Source organism: Vipera berus (assembly GCF_964194415.1).
Source record: "Vipera berus genome assembly, chromosome: 2".
Taxonomy (NCBI): domain Eukaryota; kingdom Metazoa; phylum Chordata; class Lepidosauria; order Squamata; family Viperidae; genus Vipera; species Vipera berus.
Genome location: NC_138203.1, coordinates 136,153,310 through 136,174,684, shown reverse-complemented (window position 1 = coordinate 136,174,684; position 21,375 = coordinate 136,153,310). Strand labels below are relative to the sequence as shown.

General features: G+C 39.5%; 1 protein-coding gene across 1 annotated transcript in view; it reads right to left on the bottom strand.

Annotated features, from left to right (window-relative positions):
* Nucleotides 1–384: 384 nt before the first annotated feature.
* GALNT6 (polypeptide N-acetylgalactosaminyltransferase 6) overlaps nucleotides 385–21,375 on the bottom strand; it is a 76,247-nt gene continuing 55,256 nt past the window's right edge. The window contains exons 6-11 of the mRNA XM_081321236.1: nucleotides 14,869–14,986; nucleotides 10,972–11,172; nucleotides 10,295–10,426; nucleotides 9,616–9,717; nucleotides 4,710–4,862; nucleotides 385–2,675 (exon numbers count right to left, since the gene is read on the bottom strand). Coding sequence (XP_081177362.1) covers nucleotides 2,562–2,675; nucleotides 4,710–4,862; nucleotides 9,616–9,717; nucleotides 10,295–10,426; nucleotides 10,972–11,172; nucleotides 14,869–14,986 — 820 coding nt within the window. The 3' untranslated portion in view covers nucleotides 385–2,561. The remainder of the gene's footprint in view (nucleotides 2,676–4,709; nucleotides 4,863–9,615; nucleotides 9,718–10,294; nucleotides 10,427–10,971; nucleotides 11,173–14,868; nucleotides 14,987–21,375) is intronic.

The window sequence follows — 21,375 nt, the reverse complement described above, 5'->3', positions numbered from 1 at the left end:
GATTGGAATAGAATAAGGAATGGAAGAATAGAATAGAATAAGGAATGGAAGAATAGAATAGAATAGAATAGAATAGAATAGAATAGAATAGAATAGAATAGAATAGAATAGAATAGAATAGAATAAAATAGAATAGAATAGAATAGAATAGAATAGAATAGAATAAGAAGATTGGAATAGAATAAGGAATGGAAGAATAGAATAGAATAAGGAATGGAAGAATAGAATAGAATAGAATAGAATAGAATAGAATAGAATAGAATAGAATAGAATAGAATAGAATAGAATAGAATAGAATAGAATAGAATAGAATAGAATAGAATAGAATAGAATAGAATAGAATAGAATCTGGAAGGGACCTTGGAGATCTTCTAGTCCAGCCCCCCCCCCCTAAGCAGGAGAACTACTTGTATAGCTTGTATGACTGCCAATCTCCTTTAAATGAAATAGTGTCACTGCAGAATGGAGCTGGGGGAGGGGAGTGTGCTCTATAAAGAAATGCAGAATAATTAGTGAAAAGAAAACGAACCCAACACAGAAATAATTTTCTCATAAAATAGTTATCAGCTTTATTATTTCCAGTCAGGATTACCAGAGCAAGACTTTGTTTCAACTGATTTTTTTTTTCTGCAAATGAACCAAAACCTCTCATGTTAGCTTCTGCATTCAAAATCTTTCCCTGTGTCACCATTCTTCAAAAATGCTAAAATAATTGTACAGAAACCAGCCTTGTCCCTTACAAAATGGAAAGATGGAATCGTGCACAGATAGATTTTGATCTGTATTGTCAACCAATCAACATTTAAAAGTTTGGTGTGCTCATAAAATATCCAGTACTTACAAAAATCCAGAATTTATGTTTCCCTTTCGACTTATACATTCCACTGAAGGTGAAAATGCTAATTATTTATAAATTACAAGTATCACCACCATTGTCAGTTATGAGAAAGTTAGAGAGAGGACTCTTTCCCTCCTGCCCCTTATCCGAGGAAATTCAAGAAATGTACATCTGAATGTTTTCTTTAAAACATTACAAACAAATAATAAGGGGCATTTTTTTTGGTTTAGCAGATCACTGTGATTAGCAGTAACCATGATCACTTTACTCACTTTACTTTTCCTGGTGGGTATTTCTTGTCAACAAAAAGCAAACACAAACGTACACACACACACCCAAAATTTGGTTTTTGAGTTACTTTAACTCCCATCGCTCATGTGAGTAAGCAATTAGCTTGGCAGATAGTTTCTCATGAGATACAGCTTCTTGCTCTGCTAGTTTTTGTTTTGTTTTTTTAAGGCACATTAGCAGCTTTCCTTATTACCAGCACTGCAGTGTACAGCTAAAGCTATGGATGTATCTGAAATCAAGACAGATACCATCTCACCACTGCAATCTAAGAAAGCCAGGCTGGGCTGTTTAGTCTTGAAGAATGGAAGCAAGTGGCAGCCTTCTGAAGGCCTAGACCAGGGGTAGGCAACCTTGGCTCTTTTATGACTTGTGGACTTCAACTCCCAGAATTCCTGAGCCAGCATGGCTCAGCTTGGAAACTCTCCCTTTCCCCTCAGCATGGCTGACTCAGGAATTCTGGGAGTTGAAGTCCACAAGTCAGAAAAGAGCCAAGGTTGCCTACCCCTGGCCTAGACTGTAGGAGTTAGGAGGACAAAAGGCACCTGAAGCTTAGGTACAGGGCCATTCAGACATGACACAACCTTACTGCATTCCTTCTCCTCAATTTGTTGGGAGAGGACTGAACAGCTAGAAGACACAGTTTTAATTCTTCCACAGAATCATCAGTTGCTACCTGCAGCAATGCTGGCAAAAATTCCGAAGCTTGAGGTAAAACACGGGCCACAGCCTGTGCAAAGGGGCTAGGATTTCAGTCGCACAACAATACTGCAGGCCCAGCAGTTACTATTTTAATTGCAGGTGGCTGCACTGAGCCTTTGGAAGCAGAGGTTTACCAGCTGCTCACCTGCATGTCAGGGCAGAGACCTTTAAGACAGCATTAGAACTGTGGAGATTTCTTCTTCCAATGCTCAGTTATTTTCAGAAGCCATGTTTCCTATGTAACAGATTAAAGTCATTGTCTTTGGCATCCAATTATTCTCTAAACTATACACAGATAATTTATTTCTTAGGACTGAGCCTCAAACCACTACTTCCTATAATACTCACAACATAAAAAATTAGGGGAATGTTTCACATCTGGCCAATGGCCACTTTTTCTCTGTAGCCATACGAACATCACCAGTATTGTTTGCCTCAGATAGTGGATGTTTGACTGATAATATATCTAGTATTCTAAAGAGCAAACATACCAGCTTGTTATTATTTCTATCCAGAAAGCCCAAGTAAACCGATATACTAAGGTTGGCTGTTTTGACCTTCTTATTACAAAAGGCACAAAAGTGTTGTTACAGGCAAATTTTGGGTTATGCAGCAAATTGGTTCCCCTTCTTGTTTCGTGAAATGTACTGTTGCTGGAAAAGTGAGTTCAAAAGAATGAGAGCTTTGACAGGAGATGCATTCCAGAGCTGCTTGGGTCTTTTTCTTGGCCTCTTTAGCTGAAGTGCCAAATCTGATGAGCATCTGCAGTGTTGCAGGGAGCCATGGATGGATGCTCACCTCTTGCAGACAAACACCAGTTAATTGCTACATTCTTAAGCAGGTGATCCTAAAAAACACACACACACAAAAACAAAAACAAAAAGCATATTGTTGAGATAGAACATATCAAAGACTCCACTGGCTAAAGTGGCTAGGAATTCTGGGAGCAGAACTTTAATATCTCTTGTTTCTTGGAGGGAAATTCTAAAGCTAGAGGTTCTGTTAAGCCAAGAAGGTGCTCTACACCAGGGGTCTTTAAACTTGGCCCTTTTATGACTTGTGGACTTCAACTCCCAGAATTCCTCAGCCAGGCATGCTGGCTGAGGAATTCTGGGAGTCGAAGTCCAGAAGTCATAAAAGGGCCAAGTTTGAAGACCCCTGTTCTACACAAAAGGACAGGGCATGTTGGCCATGCTTCCACACGGACCATCTTCCAGTGTGGGCTCCCATTTAGTCAACCTATGCCCTACCCTTTGAGAAAAGCTAGTAACAGTCACATTTGCTGATGTCAATATCACCACCTGGAGCACACTCAAACCACTTCCTGTGTAGTAGGTAGCAAAAGGAGGACAACTTCTCTCATCTGCAGGTGGGAGGGAAAAAGCAATTCTTTTATGTGCAGATATGGGTGGAAATATATCCCTCTCAGCTTCTGCACTGACAAAATCATGATATCTGAACATGGAGTTAGACTTCCGCTTCTTAATCCTCCATGACATCATCTGAACTGCCAACGCTGGTTCACATCTGGAGGGCTTAACCAAACAGCCTCTTCTGTGAAAATGTGTCTTTCTCTGAAAAAGCCTTCTACGGACTTTGGAGAAAGACAAGGGACGAGGAGATTCACAGGGTTACAGCAACATTTAAGTACACACGAACTATCTCCTTAAATATTTATCTGGTCTTGAAACTTCATTTAATTCCCACAGCTACAAAATGAAAACTGAGCAGCTCTTCTGGTTGACTGCTAGGTGATGTTTGATGTTTCTCTCTCCCTTCAGAAAAAAATCATGGAATGGTTAAGAGGACGGTTGATTGGGCATTAATTCCAAAGATGATTTAAGGATTTCTTTTAAAAAAACATGTTTCAAATATTTAATTTGGCTTCACTGCATCAATAAGCATGCCTAGAGTAATCAAAATTTGGCAGACTCCTTCTGTTCAAATGTCTTTTGCCATTTTGCCCAAAGTTGCCTGATAGTGAGATGGGCAGCATATAAATTAAATATATAAATTTCACCTTTCCCCTTATCCAGCTTTTTTTTACTCTCAAAGAAATCTGACAGAAATCTAATTTTATCTATCCTTCCTTCCTTCCTTCCTTCCTTCCTTCCTCCCTCCCTCCCTCCCTCCCTCCCTCCCTCCTTACTTTTTATATATCTGCCCATCTCACAAATAGGACTCTGGGTGGCATACAAAAAAATCTGAACATACAAAAGGTGGGATAGTTTTTTTTTAAAGCAAACATACCATAATAAAAGCAACAATATTATTAAAAAGACTAGGAAAAAGCATCTTCAATATTGCAAGCAATGTAGCCATCTCAGTAAATTTCATTTCCCTTAAGCCTTTTGACACAGCCACATTTTGAGGATGGGGCCAGCCTCAGCTTGGAGAGAATGATGTTCCAGAGGCCGGTGCCATGGCAGAAAAAGCCATGATTTTTGTAGCAGAGACTGAAGTCATGATGACTTCAGGTATTTCCTAAAGTTCTTATTACCACCAGCCACCCCCATATGCTACTTTTGCTTCAGATTTTCTTTTGAAGGAAGAGCTCAGTTTTTTTCACAGTAATGCAAATGGCGACCTTCAAAACCGACTCTGAAATTGTATTTTTAATTGTCAGTGCAATTTTAGCAACCAGATGTGTTAATAGATTCCTTACCAGGAAAGGCATTATGTTCTGGACTTTGGCTAGTTTCTGCTTGCCTGCCTATCTGTCTTTTATATGAATTCTATGTAATTGTATAGTTCCCAGCCACAATAAGAAATATTTGGCTGGCAAGTAATGTGAGACTGGCTGCAGGCAGAAATAGCTGATCTGGAAAGAGATGAGTTAAAGAAGAGCATATTTATCTGAAACTTCAAAGATTAAACTCACATGTGTCAGTTCCCATTCTTCATTTTCTGGCACTCGGGAGTGTTTCCCTGTATAGTGACAGTCTCCCAACTCAACAGCCCCCTTCTTGGCTCGGAGGCAGAGCTGCTTGCCAATGTTGTGTCGCAGATCTCGCTGGGATGTGTATTCAAAATACTAAAAGCAAAACAGGGAGGCTTTTAAAGAAGCTTTTACTATTAGAAACAAAGCCAAAATTTTAATGTTTTTCTAAAGGAGATTTTAATACTTCAGTACACCAACTTTGTTCATTACATTTCTAGACTTTTCTGTCTTCACAAATCATTGCACCAGCCCCATATATTTCCTACATTGCCATTCACTCTTTAGAGTGGCTCCTTCCTCCTCCTCCTCCTCCCCTCTCTCTCTCTCTCTCTTTTAGGATCTCATAAACTTCATCCAACTACTATTTTTCCATCTTTCCGTTTTCTCTCAGCTCATTTACTTTTCCTTTAGATACTTAAATTATCCTTTGTCTATATATGACCAAACCTCTCCATATATTTCTTTTACACAGGTAGTCCTCAACTTACAACAGTTCATTTAATGACTATTCCGCACTGAAAGATAACTATTTTTCACACTTATGACTGCTGCTGCATCCCCACAGCATCAAATGACCAAAATTCAGATGCTTGGCAACCGGCTCATATTTATGACAGTTGCAGTGTCCCAGGGTCATGGGATCCCTTCTTGTGACCTTCTGACAAGCAAAGTCAATAGAGGAAGCCAGATTCACTGAACAACCGTGTTACTAACTTAACTCCGGGGGTTCACTTAACAACTGTGACAAGAAAAGTCGTAAACTGAGGTAAAATTCACTCCACAACTGTCTTCACTTAGCAATAGAAATTTTGGGCTCAATTGTGGTCATAAGTCGAGGACTATTTGTACTGATTACTTCCTACTGTATTCAGGCTACGTTCATCCATCCTTGACCCTCTCTCTTTTTGAACAAACCAGCTTCTTAAATAACCCATTCAACTTACTTTATGCCTTCCAGACATTTCAAATTCCCACTAATTTAAAAAAAATATGGGCAGAGGTTTACTCTTACAAACAACAATGAGTTTGTTGAGGTCTTATGCCAACATTTAGAAGCTGGGCAGGGCTGGGTGGCATGGAACCGATTCGAAATCAATCCTACCAAGACTGAATGGATGTGGATATTAGGATCCCATGAACCAGGGTGTTTCATCTAAATTCTTGGATAAGACATCTCCATTCAGGAGTGGTGCACTACCTGGGCATTCTCTTGAGCTAAGCTTCTTCTTAAAGAGTAAGTGGCAAGTGGCAGCTGTGACCAAAGGGGCCTTTGCACAGCTCCGTGTGGTGCACCAGTTCCACTTTAGCTTGGATTGGAAGGCCCTTTGGTCAATCACTCATGCCCTGATCCCCTCCCAGCTTGACTACTGTGAGCTGTGGGCTGGACAGCACCGATTGGAACGGGTCATGGAGGAAGGAGGTGAACCAGCACAAAAGTGTGCCCCCCTCCATCCCCAGCTCCCAAGACTGATCCAAAAGGATACCAAAAGGATCCAATGGTATCAAAGGCTGCCCAGAAGTCAAAAAGAACCAGGATGGATGTACTACCTCCATCCCGCTCCTGCCAGAGGTCATCCAAAAGCCTGACAATATCTTTCCAGCATCTGGGCCTGAAACCTGACTGGAAGGGGTCCAGATGATCTGTCTCATCCAAGATCCTCTCCAGCTGCATCATGACCATCTTCTCAACCACCTTCCCTAAGAAAGAGGAGGTGGGAGACTAGATAAAAATAAATGAGAACGGTTAGATAAATGTTGGAGTTCTTGGCCTTTGAATATTAAGGTCTTTAAATGTATGCTTGAGGGAAAGAAAAAATGTTTTTGAGATTGAACTAGGGCCCAGGGAACTAGGAACATCTTTAAGGAAGTGCACAGGGACCTGGATCATGAATTTGATTCAATCATGTCATCCATGTTGTGCCTTCTTGGGAAGGGTTTGTTCCTAGACAAAGACATTTACAGAACAAAATATGCAGCAAAAGTTATTTGAAGAAAATACGAATGAAATTCTGAATTTGTCACCAGATATAAAGAAAAAAAGTCACTGAAGCAGTAGGCGTGAGCCTAGATGGACTCCAGAAGATGGTAGAGGACAGGAAGGCCTGGAGGAACATTGTCCATAGGGTTGCGATGGGTCGGACACGACTTCGCAACTAACAACAACATAAAGAAAAAAACTGGATGAGGTTTTCAAAATGAAAGACATGAAAATAATCCCAGAGAATGGTTCGAATAATTTCCTTTTGTGGTATTTATAAAACAGAGAGTTATAAAGAAATTTGCAATGTCGATCAACAGCCATCTGAATGGATTACAGAGAAAGACTGTGTACAAAAGTACAAAGCTGTTTTATTCAACCAGGGATAAAATGAGATATGTCATTTTGGGTGGGTCTTTCTGGATTTATTGATAATTTAATTGGAAAAATGTGTTATACTGGATTTGCTTACATTTACTGTAATATGTTGTAAAAGCTTTTTCCTATACTTACTTTATGTAATACTAACTTTATACTACATAAACTAGCTTTGCATTTAACTGGTGTTATTTTTTAATTTAAAAGGGACGCGGTGGCTCAGTGGGTTAGGACGCTGAGCTTGTCGATCAGAAGGTCGGCAGTTTGGCGGGTCGAATCCCGAGTGCCGCGTAACAGAGTGAGCGCCTGTTACTCGTCCCAGCTTCTGCCAACCTAGCAGTTCGAAAGCACGTAAAAATGCAAGTAGAAAAATAGGGACCACTACGGTGGGAAGGTAACAGCGTTCCGTGCGCCTTTGGCGTCTAGTCATGCCGGCCACATGAACACGGAGACGTCCTTGGACAAGCGCTGGCTCTTCGGCTTTGAAACGGAGATGAGCACCGGCCCCTAGAGTCGGAAACGACTAGCACGCATGTGCGGGGGAACCTTTACCTTTACCTTTATTTTTTAATTTAAACTAAGGAAGTTTGGAGGACTTGTCTTTTTAAAGGAAAATTATTTCTCACTGTTACATTATAGTCTTTTGGTTTATATTAGGATAATGGGATTACTTTATTTTGAAATGTGGGTGTGTTTATAGTTTAAAGTGGAGATATGGAATGTTTAGTTGAACACGATAAGTTGATAAAATTGTGTATGGGAGCTTGTCTTATAAAGGAGAATGGTCTCTTTTTTGTCATGTTAAATTTGGGTTACTTTGTTTACATTATGATATTTGGACCATTTTATAACTTTAAATGGGATTTTCTTATGGATGAGAGATGGAATATTGAGTTTTGCATATATCAATTTATAAAGGAGAAATGGTCTCTTTTTGTCATGTTAAATTTGGGTTATTTTGTTTACATTATGATATTGGGACCATTTTATAACTTTAAATGGGATTTTCTTATGGATGAGATATGGAATGTTGAGTTTTACGTATATTAATGTTAAAATCCCAGATATTTGTTTAGATCTTTTACTGGCAATAGGTTTGAAGAAGACATTACTTATTGATTTGCCTATCGTTAAGAGATAGGTTATGGGATGAAAGGTTTTATATTTGTTAGCTAAGAGGAGGTGAAGAGATCATGAAAAATAATAATAATAATAATAATAATAATAATAATAATAATAATAATAATAATAATAATAATTATTTAATTTAATAATAATTTGATTTCTATACCGCCCTTCTCCCGAATAATAATAATAATAATAATAATAATAATAATAATAATAATAATAATAATAATAATAAGAAGAAGAAGAAGAAGAAGAAGTAGTAGTTGGTAGGGACCTTGGAGGTAATCTAGTTCAACCCCCTGCTCAGGCTAGAAACCCTATACCATTTCAGGCAAATGACTGTCCAGTCTCTTCTTAAAAACTTCCAGTGTTGGAGCATTCACCACCTCTGGAGGCAGGTGGTGTTCCACTGGTTAATTGTTCTAACTGTCAGGAAGTTTCTCCTCAGTTCTAGGTTGCTTCTCTCCTTGACTAGTTTCCATCCGTTGCTTCTTGTCCTGCCTTCAGGTGCTTTGGAGAATAGCTTGACTCCCTCTTCTTTGTGGCAGCCCCTGAGATATTGGAACACTGCTATCATGTCCCTTCTCGTCCTTCTCTTCGTTAGACTAGACATATTGTTTATACTTGCCATGATGATGGTGGGAACTCACTTTCTTGAGGGGAGGAGGGGTTTTTTATACTTTCTTTTCTCACTCTGTTCCTGTCTCTCTCTCTTTCTAAAGATAATAATTTCTATTACCTTTTATTATTCTAGTTAAAACTTAATATTTTTTTTAAAAAATTAAATCTCTAAAATAACTCATTCCCTCACTTCAGTCTCAGCCAAAATAATGTCTTCCCTTTTGCTGCCATTTTATCTACTCTGAATATTCATTATTTAGCCCCCTTCTAAAGCAATTTTATTTTCATCCTATCTGTCTGTATTTCATCTGCTCTTTTAATCTTAGCTGTCGCTTATTGTCATTGTTCTTAGAAATTATCTTTTTTGTGATATATAATTTCTCATCCACATTTTTACAACCGTCAGTCATTCATAGCAACTTTTACCTCATAAATTTTAATATTTCCCATTACTGTAACTCCCAGTGCTTCCATGGCTCTTTGCAGCATCCCTTTTACACTTTTCCAAGCAACTTCAAGTTTATGCTTCTCTGTATCTATTTTTCATTCCTCTGTGTTCTAGTTATAGTATTAATCCATGTTCTAATACCTTCTTCATAAAAGTATGGAATACTTTCAGTTCCTGCAGCCATTCTACTTTCAGCAAAGGTTCTTTATTTCCTTCCTCTTTTTGACAGGTATAACCTGGGTTCAATGTTTGCAGGAAGAGAGATAAGAGGTACATTTTCGCGAAGCCCATACCTGGTTGCCTCCCATCCCATGACAGGGATACAAAATTAAAGGCTTTCCACCATGGTTGTTTTCTCCAACATCCAGGCACTGCTGAGCACCTTCATTTCTAATCTGTAGTGGAATAGATTTAATAAAATTAGGAGCATATTAACCGAACCCATACAAACCTTCGAGTTTTAGCTAAGCACCTTGGACAAGAGTGCTTTTTAAATTTTGCATTCTTTTACTAAACATATAAACTCTTTTATCTCCCTTCTGAGTTCAATTTGCCTCTAAGTACCTCACACTAACAAGAGTCAATAAATCCTTTTAGGAATTAGAATATTTATGAACACTCAAATACTCAGTCATGGCAAGAACAGCTTGAATGGGAAATGCAGAGCCAAATAAAGACAGATTTGTTTCCTTAGGTCTTTCAATCAGCTGTAAGCCAGTTTGAGAGTGCATTTATAACACACACAACCACACCCATGAATATATCAAATTCATTTAGTCCCCCAGATTGGGCTGCAATCCTTCAACAACTTTAAGAAGACTTTAAGATCTTCTTCATTCTCTTGATATATTCACTTCCTCTTGACTACAGTGTGCTTGATATTCTAGATGCCTGCATAATTGTAGTGATTTTATTCATACAGACACCCTGTTATTTCTATAGGTTATCTTGATAAGTTGTAGTTTCACTTACCGCTCCATAGAAAGCTGGAGTGAGGTCTGGAATGAAGATCTCAGGATAAACAGTTTGCAGATACCAAGTGAAATTTTTACAGTGTAGCTTTTCCTTCAGTTGCAGTCGTTCACTGAGGTCTCCATATGTTTTCTAATAAAGCCACAACATGTGCATGTTTAAAAAGAATCACAGAAAGCAGACAAAAGGGTCATTTTCAGTTTGTTTACTAGAACAACTAATCTGTCTTTATTTTCTTTGATTTGCTTAATCCATGGATTAAATCTGAGACAGTTCCAGCTAAAACGTGACTTCTAGGATTACTTTCAGATATTGAAATTTCTCACCCTGAGATCTTCCAAGTTGCTCTCCTTCATTAGATCCTGGAGGCCCTTAAGGATAAAGCTACAACTTGATTTTATAATCTATAAACTCATCTGTTTTTGTACCAAACCTCTTGCAAGTCACTCCAGTTCTAGAAATGAGGTCACCTCAGGGTGTCTAAGCCTTTGAAATAATAATTGGAAAATACTCTAAAATTTCTCTTCCTTTGGTAAGGTTCCCAGCAACTAAGCTGGAGAATCTCGCCTTTCTTTAGAGGAAATAGAATCCATTAAACCTAATATTTGGAATTTAAAGACAAGACCTACCGATTTTGTACATTAAGGGAAGTAGATCTCAAGGAAAGTACTTCATACCTCTCTGGACATCTGGGAGGCCTGTTGATTCCTTCTGTAGAAGATTTCCTTATAGTTATCCATCCAGACTTCTGCCAAGCGCACCTGATTCCTAGAAATGACTTGGGTCCCTTTGGGGAAGGTGTGTGGGCTCTTGGAACGGAATACATGGCCAACGACGGAGCAGGGAATAATTTCCAGCTGGCCTCCACACTGCCAGACCTGAGGGGAAGAGAAAGCATGCAAACCACTAGGAAACCCCAAAGTCATGCACTGAATGTCAGAGTCAGGCAAAGGAAATAAGATGTAAAATTCACACGCCTTTTCTTTTTAAAACAGGAACCGGGAACCGGGATCAGATTCCAGCCGCCTAGAAGCAAGCCCCTTCAAGAGAGAGGCTGCCATCAAGTAGCAGAAGGATCTTCTTCTTAGGAGGATGAGGTGGCGGCCTTGTGCTTGCAGGCAGTATCTTCAGGAGAAAAGGTCTAGGCCAGGGGTAGGCAACCTTGGCTCTTTTTTATGACTCGTGGACTTCAACTCCCAGAATTCCTGAGCCAGCCATGCTGAGGGGAAAGGGAGAGGTTTCCATGCTGAGCCATGCTGGCTCAGGAATTCTGGGAGTTGAAGTCCACGAGTCATAAAAGAGCCAAGGTTGCCCACCCCTGTTCTATATCTTTCAAGTCTGATACCAGTTTTTCCCCCCTGCATTAAAAGAGACAGTCCTTTTAAAAGGTAAACTGGAGTCCTGCCCCAGAAAACCAAGGAGCTCCCAAGATCAACAGCATTCAAGTCTGAGGAAGTGCAACCCTCTAAATCTCCTCTGACCAATACCTGGGACTGGTTCAACCCAGAATGGACCACTCTCCAAAGAATCTTAATCTGGGAGGGGTACAGCTTTAGTTAAAGATTTACTCAACCTGCAACTCGATTGGATAAGTAGTACTATGTTGATAAACAAAACATGTAATCTTCTCCATCTGGGAGCTATTCTTAGCCAACTGAGGATCAGGAGAGAAATCTAACTTTATCTAATTTAATTTAATTCGTAATACGTTTATGAATTAAGGAATACACGAAACGTGTAATAAATAATTTCACCTCTGACATGTTCAAAACAACTTGGTAGCAATTTTTAGCAAGGCCACAAGCCAGGCTTGGGAGGCAAGCATATGTTTGTGGCTTGGGATTTACATTCATACTTTAAGGATTCTGGTCCTCTCTTTGGCTGAAAAACTGAGCCTATACATCTGCCCAACCTTGGTCTTGCAAAACATGTTCATTGCTAGGATTGATTTTTGTCTTATTATTTTTAATAATCATATTTTTAATGCTGGGTGAGAAAATGTACCGTCAGAGCAAAAGTAAAGCAGAAAGCACACACAAACATTTGCATTCACCTCCTGGACGGAAGGTGACCTTGAATTTAACATTATGCCTGACTTTAGTTAGACAAAAGCTAAACAAAAGGCTTCTGTATTTTCATTTCATCTGAGAGAACTCTCCCATTTTAAAGGTACCTATTGAAGGGAGAAAAACTTACATTTGTTTTCACGTAGCTACAGGAAATTGCAACACAGAACCAGAGGTTCTTAACCTCACTTTAACCCCCCCCCACCAGTATTCCTGCGTCTCATATTCTTTTTTGCCACAAGGTGGCACTCCACACAGCATTTTATATCTTGCTTTTAACATTTTTTTTTAAAAAATGTGCAAAGTTACCAACAAAGTTACCGACAAAGCATCCGCTTAAACATCTGCACTGCAAAATATATATTAATAAAAAAACTTCTGTACATCCTTAGTTTTATTTCTTCTTCATTATAATCAAATGCATACTTAGAGAAACAAATTATAATTCATTGTATCTTCAATATCAGTTGATAGAACACTGCTCTTAAAACCGGGAGTAATTGTGGAGGATCCTGGGGGTAATGGAACCATTTGTAATTGTTTGTTTCTAATCTGAGGATCCAATTTGGGACTGCTGATGTCAAGATTCTTGTGTAAAACAGCAGGATGTGTGTGTGTGTGGGGGGGGTTGTGTGTGGGTAATGATTTGAAAGCAGGAAAAGGGGTAATTGGGCCAAACAGTTTAAGAACCAATGCTATGGCATCTATGCACCTGCACGGTAATCACTGTCCCTGGATTGGACAGCAAATGAAAGTTTTACTCCCAGATGGACAGCCGGTACTGCAAATCCAAATACAAAGAAATAGTTGGTCAGCCTCCTGTTTTGTTTCCATAGCAACAGAGCCATTTTTTTAAAAAAAAATACTACTTTGTTTACTACTTCTGCTTTCTTTACTTTCTTTTTATGGCTTTCTTTACTACTTCTATTTTCTTCCCTTTACTTTCTTTTTTACTGTTTTCTTTATTATTACTTTCTTCTGCTACTATTGCTACTAGTGTCACATTAACACCATTCCATTTTGAAAGCACAGAGCTAGGATATTGTGCACAAGATCTATGTAATCAATCCCATGTTGATTTATCCTGATTTTTAAATTTATTGTGACAAATTCTATGCACTGTTAGGTTACATGATACTGCTACTACTTTACAGCATATTCACCGCTTTTAAGTATTAGGTTGTAAATACAACCAAAATCGTAACAGAGCAGAAATAAAAATAATCCTTATGTGAAGAAACATGACAACAACTTTGTCGGTTCATTTAAAGCAGCAGTCCCCAACCTTTCCACCTTGGTGGCCCGGCCCAAGGCGTGTGTGCGTGTGCATGTGTGTGTGTGTGTGTGTCAGGTGCACATGTACACATACAGCTCCATTGGTGTGAGCTTTGCACGCGAGTACCATCTGTTCGTGTGAATGGAGCTTTGCACGCAAGCACAAGCGCTTTCCACTCATGAACGAAGCTCCATTTGTGCCCTGTTTGCGTGAGTGGTGGTGCTGTATATTGGCCTTTTAATTAGTTTATAGATTTTCACTCTGAAATTTTCATATTTTTCAAGATATATTTATTTATTTTTATTACATTTATATCCCGCCCTTCTCCGAAGACTCAGGGCGGCTTACAAGCTTAGCAGTAGCCTTCATTCTATGTATATGCCTGCTTATTAGGGCTTTCACACACCCCCCCCAAGCGGCATTATTACAAAGTCAGCTTAATTGCCCCCAACAATCTGGGTCCTCATTTTACCTACCTCGGAAGGATGGAAGGCTGAGTCAACCTTGAGCCTGGTGGGATGCGAACCTGCACTAATTGCAGGTAGCTGGTGTTACTTAAGGAGGCATTAGCCCACTGCTCCACCAAGGCTCTTATATGCAACCTAGTTCTCTCATGGAGAAAGTACACTGACAAACCTAACTCCAAAATCCTGAACCAGCACATCAAACAATGATGGTGAACCTATGATACCTGTTCAAATGTGACATGCCATGATGTTTTGGGTGACACGCTAGTGTTCGTCAACACCCAAAAATGTCTGAAAAGCATGCTCTGTTCTCAAGCAATATTCAGAGGCTGTGCAAGAATGAGGTGTCCTTTCACAGCCTCCAGACTTTCTGAAAATGAGTTTTACTCATATTTCGTTTTTGTCATTATTTGACATTATAATATATGATGTCTATGTTATACAACACATAGCACCACCCATGATTGCACTATTTTTTTTTTAAAAATGAATATGTAAAGAATTGTTTCTTTTTTGTTCAGGGAATGCAAAGTGTGTGACATCCCAGCAGAGTCAAGTTAGGCATTTTCCAAATTTTTGACACGTGGAATCCAAAAGGTTCACCATTACTGATATCAGGCAATGATAAATCAATTACCTCTCATTTACTCTCTAAAGATAGCTTTTTCAGAGAACTGGTAACCCCGCCCCCCTTTTTTAAAAAAAAGTTATATCTAGATATTCATACTCCACTACCAAGGAATATTTTGTAGCTTTCCTACTTACCCGAAAAGACATCTCCACATTTTCCCCTCCCCAGATTTCCATCTGATCATCATAGGAGCCAATATGTTCAAAATAGGACTTGGAAATCGCAAAGAGACCGCCGGCAAATGTAGGAGTCCTGCAAAAAGGAAGAAGCATAGGAATATTATGAAAACACCGATAAGCAAATTATTTACTGAATGGAAAAAACTGAAATCAGTCTTCATTCTCTCTGAAACTCTTAAGTGAAATGTCAAGGAAAGCTCAAACTGGGCTACAAGCTGCACAGTGGTGACGGAGTGGTTAGAATGTAGTACTGCAGGCTGACTCTGTTCACTGCCAACAGTTTGATCCTGACCGGCTCAAGGTTGACCCATCCTTCCATCCTGCCAAGGTCGGTAAATAAAATGAGGACCCAGATTGTTGGGGGCATTATGCTGAGTCTGTAAACTGCTTAGAGAGGGCTGTAAAGCACTATGAAGTGGTACATAAGTGCTAAATGCTATTGTTACAATGGCTAGAGTAGGGAATGTATTGTGTGGCACTCCAGATATTGTTGAATTTCTAGTATCTCCATTTAGCGTAACGTCCAGAGAAGCCTTGATCAAAGTAGATTACATAAATTGGAAGGCAAGGCTTTCTCAGCACTATATCAAAGGCAACTTTCAAATAGCCTTGTACTGAAGCAACCTTTGAGAAGTGATCTAAGGCTTTTACTACAGTACTCCATTTCAGAGTTTGTTTTGTTTTGTTTTTTTAGAAAACAGATATGGCAAAAGATGTGAGGATGGCTGGAATATTTTAATATTCAAAACATGTAAATGATATTTTAATATTTTTTCCACTTTGTCCAAAAAGCTGAACCTCTGCGTAGTTTCTAGTCCTCTATCAAGTATCATAAAAAACTTAGTTTTCCGGAATTACATGGAAAGCATCTTTGGTATAAAAGGAAGCATAAAAATGGCATTTTAAGAAACAAAATAAAAGCATTAAACTAAACACATACCCTCCCCAAACAGTACCCACAATTTCCTGATTCAGTTACCAAAAAAGTCAAGAATCGCAATTCACACCTATCTGAATGGTAACCCTTCATTTAAAGGAACAAACAAACCATATTGTGTTGGAGTGGGCAAAGTAACACTTTCTCTCACACTCTTTTTTTTTTTTAAAAAAAATCCCCAAACCAAACTGATGCTTGTAAAATTTTTATTCAACATAAATTATTGTATTGACAAAAAGCAATTATATATATATATATATATATATATATATATATATATATATATATATATATATATATATATATATATATATATATATATATATATATATATATATATATATATATATATATATATATATATATATATATATATATATATATATATATATATATATATATATATATATATATATATATATATATATGTGGATCCTTGGTTTTTCGGGTTTTTCCCCGCGTAGAACTAGAGGTGTGGGCGCAACGTTTCGACGGAGTCCCATCCGTCATCATCAGGCTTTAGCTTCCTTCTTCTGGGAGAAGCATGTGGCTGTTAGTTCCTCTTTTTTAAACTGCCAGAGGGGGTGTGTTCTGTGGAGGTGTGCTCTGATTGGGTAGGGGACCAAGTGTGTTCTTATTGGGTGGGAGTGTGTTTTGAATGGTGGGTGTGTTCTGATTGGGTGGGGGGGTGTTCTGAGTGGATGGGCTGGTCTCAGCTGCCAGCTCCAAACCACACAATAAGCAAACTGACACCCACTATAAAAACATGGCACCACCACAAACACAAAGCCGAACAAAAGCAGCACAACTCACCAGCTCAGTTCTGGAGCTGGCAGCTGAGACCAGCCCATCCACTCAGAACACCCCCACCCAATCAGAACACACCCACCATTCAAAACACACTCCCACCCAATCAGAACACACTTGGTCCCCTACCCAATCAGAGCACACCTCCACAGAACACACCCCCTCTGGCAGTTTAAAAAAGAGGAACTAACAGCCACATGCTTCTCCCAGAAGAAGGAAGCTAAAGCCTGATGATGACGGATGGGACTCCGTCGAAACGTTGCGCCCACACCTCTAGTTCTACGCGGGGAAAAACCCGAAAAACCAAGGATCCACATACAGGCACCCGCGAAAACCTCAGAAAACAAATATATATATATATATATATATATATATATATATATATATATATATATATATATATATATATATATATATATATATATATATATATATATATATATATATATATATATATATATATATATATATATTTGAAACACAATGAAGTCAATATGTATAACTGGGCATGTGTGTTATACATGTTCACACAAACTTGTTCCCCCCCCCCACAATCCCTTCTGCCATCTTTTGTCCAAAATATTTTGCCAGGAAGTTCAAACGGTTGCTGACAAGATGGCAGCTGCTAATTCCAGAATTAGATGAGATCGGGTGGGGGGGCAGGACAGGGGAAACTTGATAATTTGAGGCATGTTCTTGATTAACTGCATCCGAAACAAAGAAACAAAAAATAGCCACAGTGCTTGGGATGGATCACGTTCCTTAAGAGTTTCAAGGATAGCCCTTCAGAGGCAGAAAAGGCCTTTATTTATCCTTGGGTATCATTGCTGCAAAGGCTGGGAACAAATTAAGAATATTTGGAGATAGAATTTTTCCAATTCCACTACTTTCATTATTATTTATCATTTGTCCTTCTTTGTATGTTCATTTGTTTTAAGGAAAAGAAAAGCTGAGGCTGACACCAAAAATTAGCTCCAGCAAAGTTTTCTCTGAAACCAGCCCTCTGTTGCAGAGATTAGGAGCTGCTGAAAAGCCAAGTTGCCCATGTCTTTCTCTCTCTCTTTCTCTCTCCATAAGCAATAACAAAAAAAGGAATCTCTGTGCCTCTTTCATTGAGACAGAACAGCCTCCTGTTTGACCTCTGCACAAAGAAGAGCTGTACTTGAGGCCAAAGGAACAGGATTTTCTCTCTCTCTCTTGGAAGCGAGGAAGGCCAAGCCGGTATCAAATGGCTGGCATCATGAATTTCAAGGTCATTTCAAGCTTTAAGAAGTGGAGAGGCTAGTTACCTTAATGACTCTTCAGTTGTCCACTGCCAAGAGAGACAAGGGGCTGGCAGAGTTTGAAAGAGGAATGAATAAACCTTGGTTTTTTCATGTCACAGCCCTTATTATCCTGCTTTGATTCAGCGGGGGGGGGGGGGAAGGTCCTGTAATTGTCTCTCAAGGAACTGTGAGACTCGCAGACAGCTTATAAACCTTGTACTATACCAGGGGTCGGCAACCTCGGCTCTTTTATGACTCGTGGACTTCAACTCCCAGAATTCCTGAGCCAGCTATGCTGGCTCAGGAATTCTGGGAGTTGAAGTCCACGAGTCATAAAAGAGCCGAGGTTGCCGACCCCTGTACTATACCCAATGACACTTGGGAGATAAATCAATTCTTATTTTTCCGATGTTGTGGTATGGGGGAGTGCAGAAGCAGTCTTAGAAGGCTATTAATACCACAATTTTTTTTAAAATTCCTAATTTAATTAACTGTAAGAGATTCTAAAAATGAAAGGTGGTGAATATTCTCCATTAGGAATTTCTAGCATCTTGCAAGACAGAGGTATAGCTTTTAAAATTCCTTTGCAAGAGCAGATATTATCTTTTAACTATGTAGCAGTAATATTTGTGTCATTAATATTGAGACTGACTCCAAACGTTTCCAGCATTGTGCTTCATGAGAGTTGCTGCATAAGTAGTTGGCTGCTTCTACATGTTTCAAAATTCAGTTCTGGTTCAAATACGCAAATTCATTATTAGACATTCTGCATTTGGAAAAATAAAATTAAAAATAAAATAAAATAACAAACTCAGCAGCAGTACAGTATGCAGTTTACACGCACTCCTATGTCTTACGAAATATTGAAATCCTGGAGAGCCATAATAAAGTGCTCCATGAACTGATTAGATAAAACTCAACAGCTGATAGAACAGTAAATATGATGGCATCAGTTTCAATCATCAATCAGGCTGGAGAAATCTGGAACCAGTTCACCCATAACTAGAGCAAAACAAGAATTATATTGCTGCTTCACAAAATGTCAGGAGAACCTCCAATGAAGAGGAATTTCAATTTTCCTACTGAAGGATGAGATTAACACCTTAAAAAAAGGAGCATCCCACTTAGGCATTATTTCTGTTTAAAAATAAAATCCCTTCCTTCCTTCTCAATAGTCTAAAGATGATGTGGGCAGGGAGGAAAATTCAAAGAGCCCACAGTCTCATTCAAATTTAGTCATCCTTAAGCCTACCGGTACTTGGAATCATGTGCACACAGTTCAATGCTAGATTGTGGCCAGGAGTATTTAAGTATCAGGTGCACTAAAAAATGCTTAGGAACAAAATACATTTGTGCCAATCCCAGTGGCAGATTAGAGATCAGTGGGATCAGTGTGAAACACAAAAGATGAAGCACAGAGAAAAAATGACTATTCCGTATCATCCATCTTATTATATGTACCAGACTATCGTAATAGTAAATAGTGTAAATAGTATACTCCAAGGAAAATACCCATCTTTCTGTTATATTGGCTCACAGTCACTCACACCCTAGTCCAGCGGTGGCGAACCTATGGCACGCGTGCCAGAGGCGGCACACAGAGCCCTCTCTGTTGGCACACGCGCTGCCGGCAGCAGCAGGTCTATCAGGCCGCCACCACCGCCCGGAGCAGGAGCCCTGCCCAGCACAAAGGAGGCAAAGTGGCCGACTAGCTAGCTCAAGTAGAGCAGAGGTCATCAACCATTGTCGATTGGCGGACTGGAAGAAAAGGGAGGGGGAAGCATTTTACATGTGTGCGTGTGTGGATGGGGCCGTGAGCATGCAGGTGCTGCAAATGGGGCAGGGCTAATGCCTGCATGATACTCACTAGTCCTGCCTCATTCTTGCGTGGTGTAGTGCCTTATATCTGTACCCCGCAGTGCCGCCGTGGCCGTATTTGTGCCTTGTAGCACGGTGGCCCATTTTTGTGCCCCTGGTTTTTGTGTGCCAGAGGCGGCACTCAGAGGTGCCTCCCTGCCCCCCCCGCCCCGACGGCACCACAATGCTGATGCACCCCGGGCACTTTGCAATAAATAAGTGGGTCTTGGGTTGCGGTTTGGGCACTCGGTCTCTAAAAGGTTTGCCATCACTGCCCTAGTCACTTCCAGAGTGGACTATTATAATGTGCTCTACCTGGAGTTGCCCTTGAACAGTATTTGGAAACTGCAGCTGGTGTAGAACATGGACCGGTTGCTGGCATGCTGTGGCCCGGTACTGGTCCATGGACCGGGGATTGGGGACCCCTGATCTATGCAGTCCCAACAGGAATTACAGGTAGTCCTCGACTTATGATCACAATTGAGCCCCAAATTTTGTTGCTAAGCAAGACAGTTAAGTGAGCTTTGCGCCATTTTACGTCCTTTCTTGCCATTCATTGTTAAATGTGGTTGTTAAGTGAATCTGGCTTCCCCTTGACTTTGCTCGTCAGAAGGTGGTGACATGGCCCTGGGAAACTGCAACATGCCAATTGCCCAAATTTTGATCGTGTGACCATGGGGATACTACAATAGCTGTAAATGTGAAAAGCAGTCATAAGTCCCTTTTTTCCGTGCTGTTGTAACTTTGAACGGTCAGTAAATCAATGGTTGTTAAGTCGAGTACTACCTGTATAGGTAGTACTCGACCTACGACAGTTCCATTGAGTGACCATTCAAAGTTACAATTGCACTGAAAAAAAGGACTTGTGATCTTTTCTCAGACTTATGACCCTTGCAGCGTCCCCATGGTGACGTGATCCAAATTCAGATGCTTGGCAACTGACTCATATTTATGACGGTTGCAGTGTTGTGGGATCACACAGTCCCCTTTTGTGACCTTCTGACAAGCAAAGTCAATGGGGAAGCCAGATTCATTTATCAACTGTGTTACTAATTTTAACAACTGCAGTGGTTTACTTAACAGCTGTGGCAACAATGGTTGTCAATGGGGCAATTGACACTTTACAATTGTCTCACTTAGCAACAAAAAGTTTGGGCTCAATTGAGGTCATATGTTGAGGACTACCTGTATTGCTGGGGGTACATACATAACTATAAGGTTTCTAAACAAGCCTTAAAAACTATGTATGTATGTATGTATGTATGTATGTATGTATGTATGTGTGTAAACACTCAAGAAATACATACATACATACATACATATGCATGCATTACATGGAAAGATTTTTGGAATACATCAAGATTTTAAACTACAATTTAAAGGATTTGACCCCAGTATCAGTTCCATAAAGCGATTTTTACAAGCACGTGAAAGTCAAACAGAATAAGTGCTGTTTAACTACAGCCTACAGATGAAAAAATGAAAGATAACAAACTATGCTCAGTACGCTTGCAGAGATAAGTGTTTTGACATAAAATATTTAAAGTAAACCAAACTCAAAAGCAAAGTCCTGCTGCTCAAATATGGATATATTCT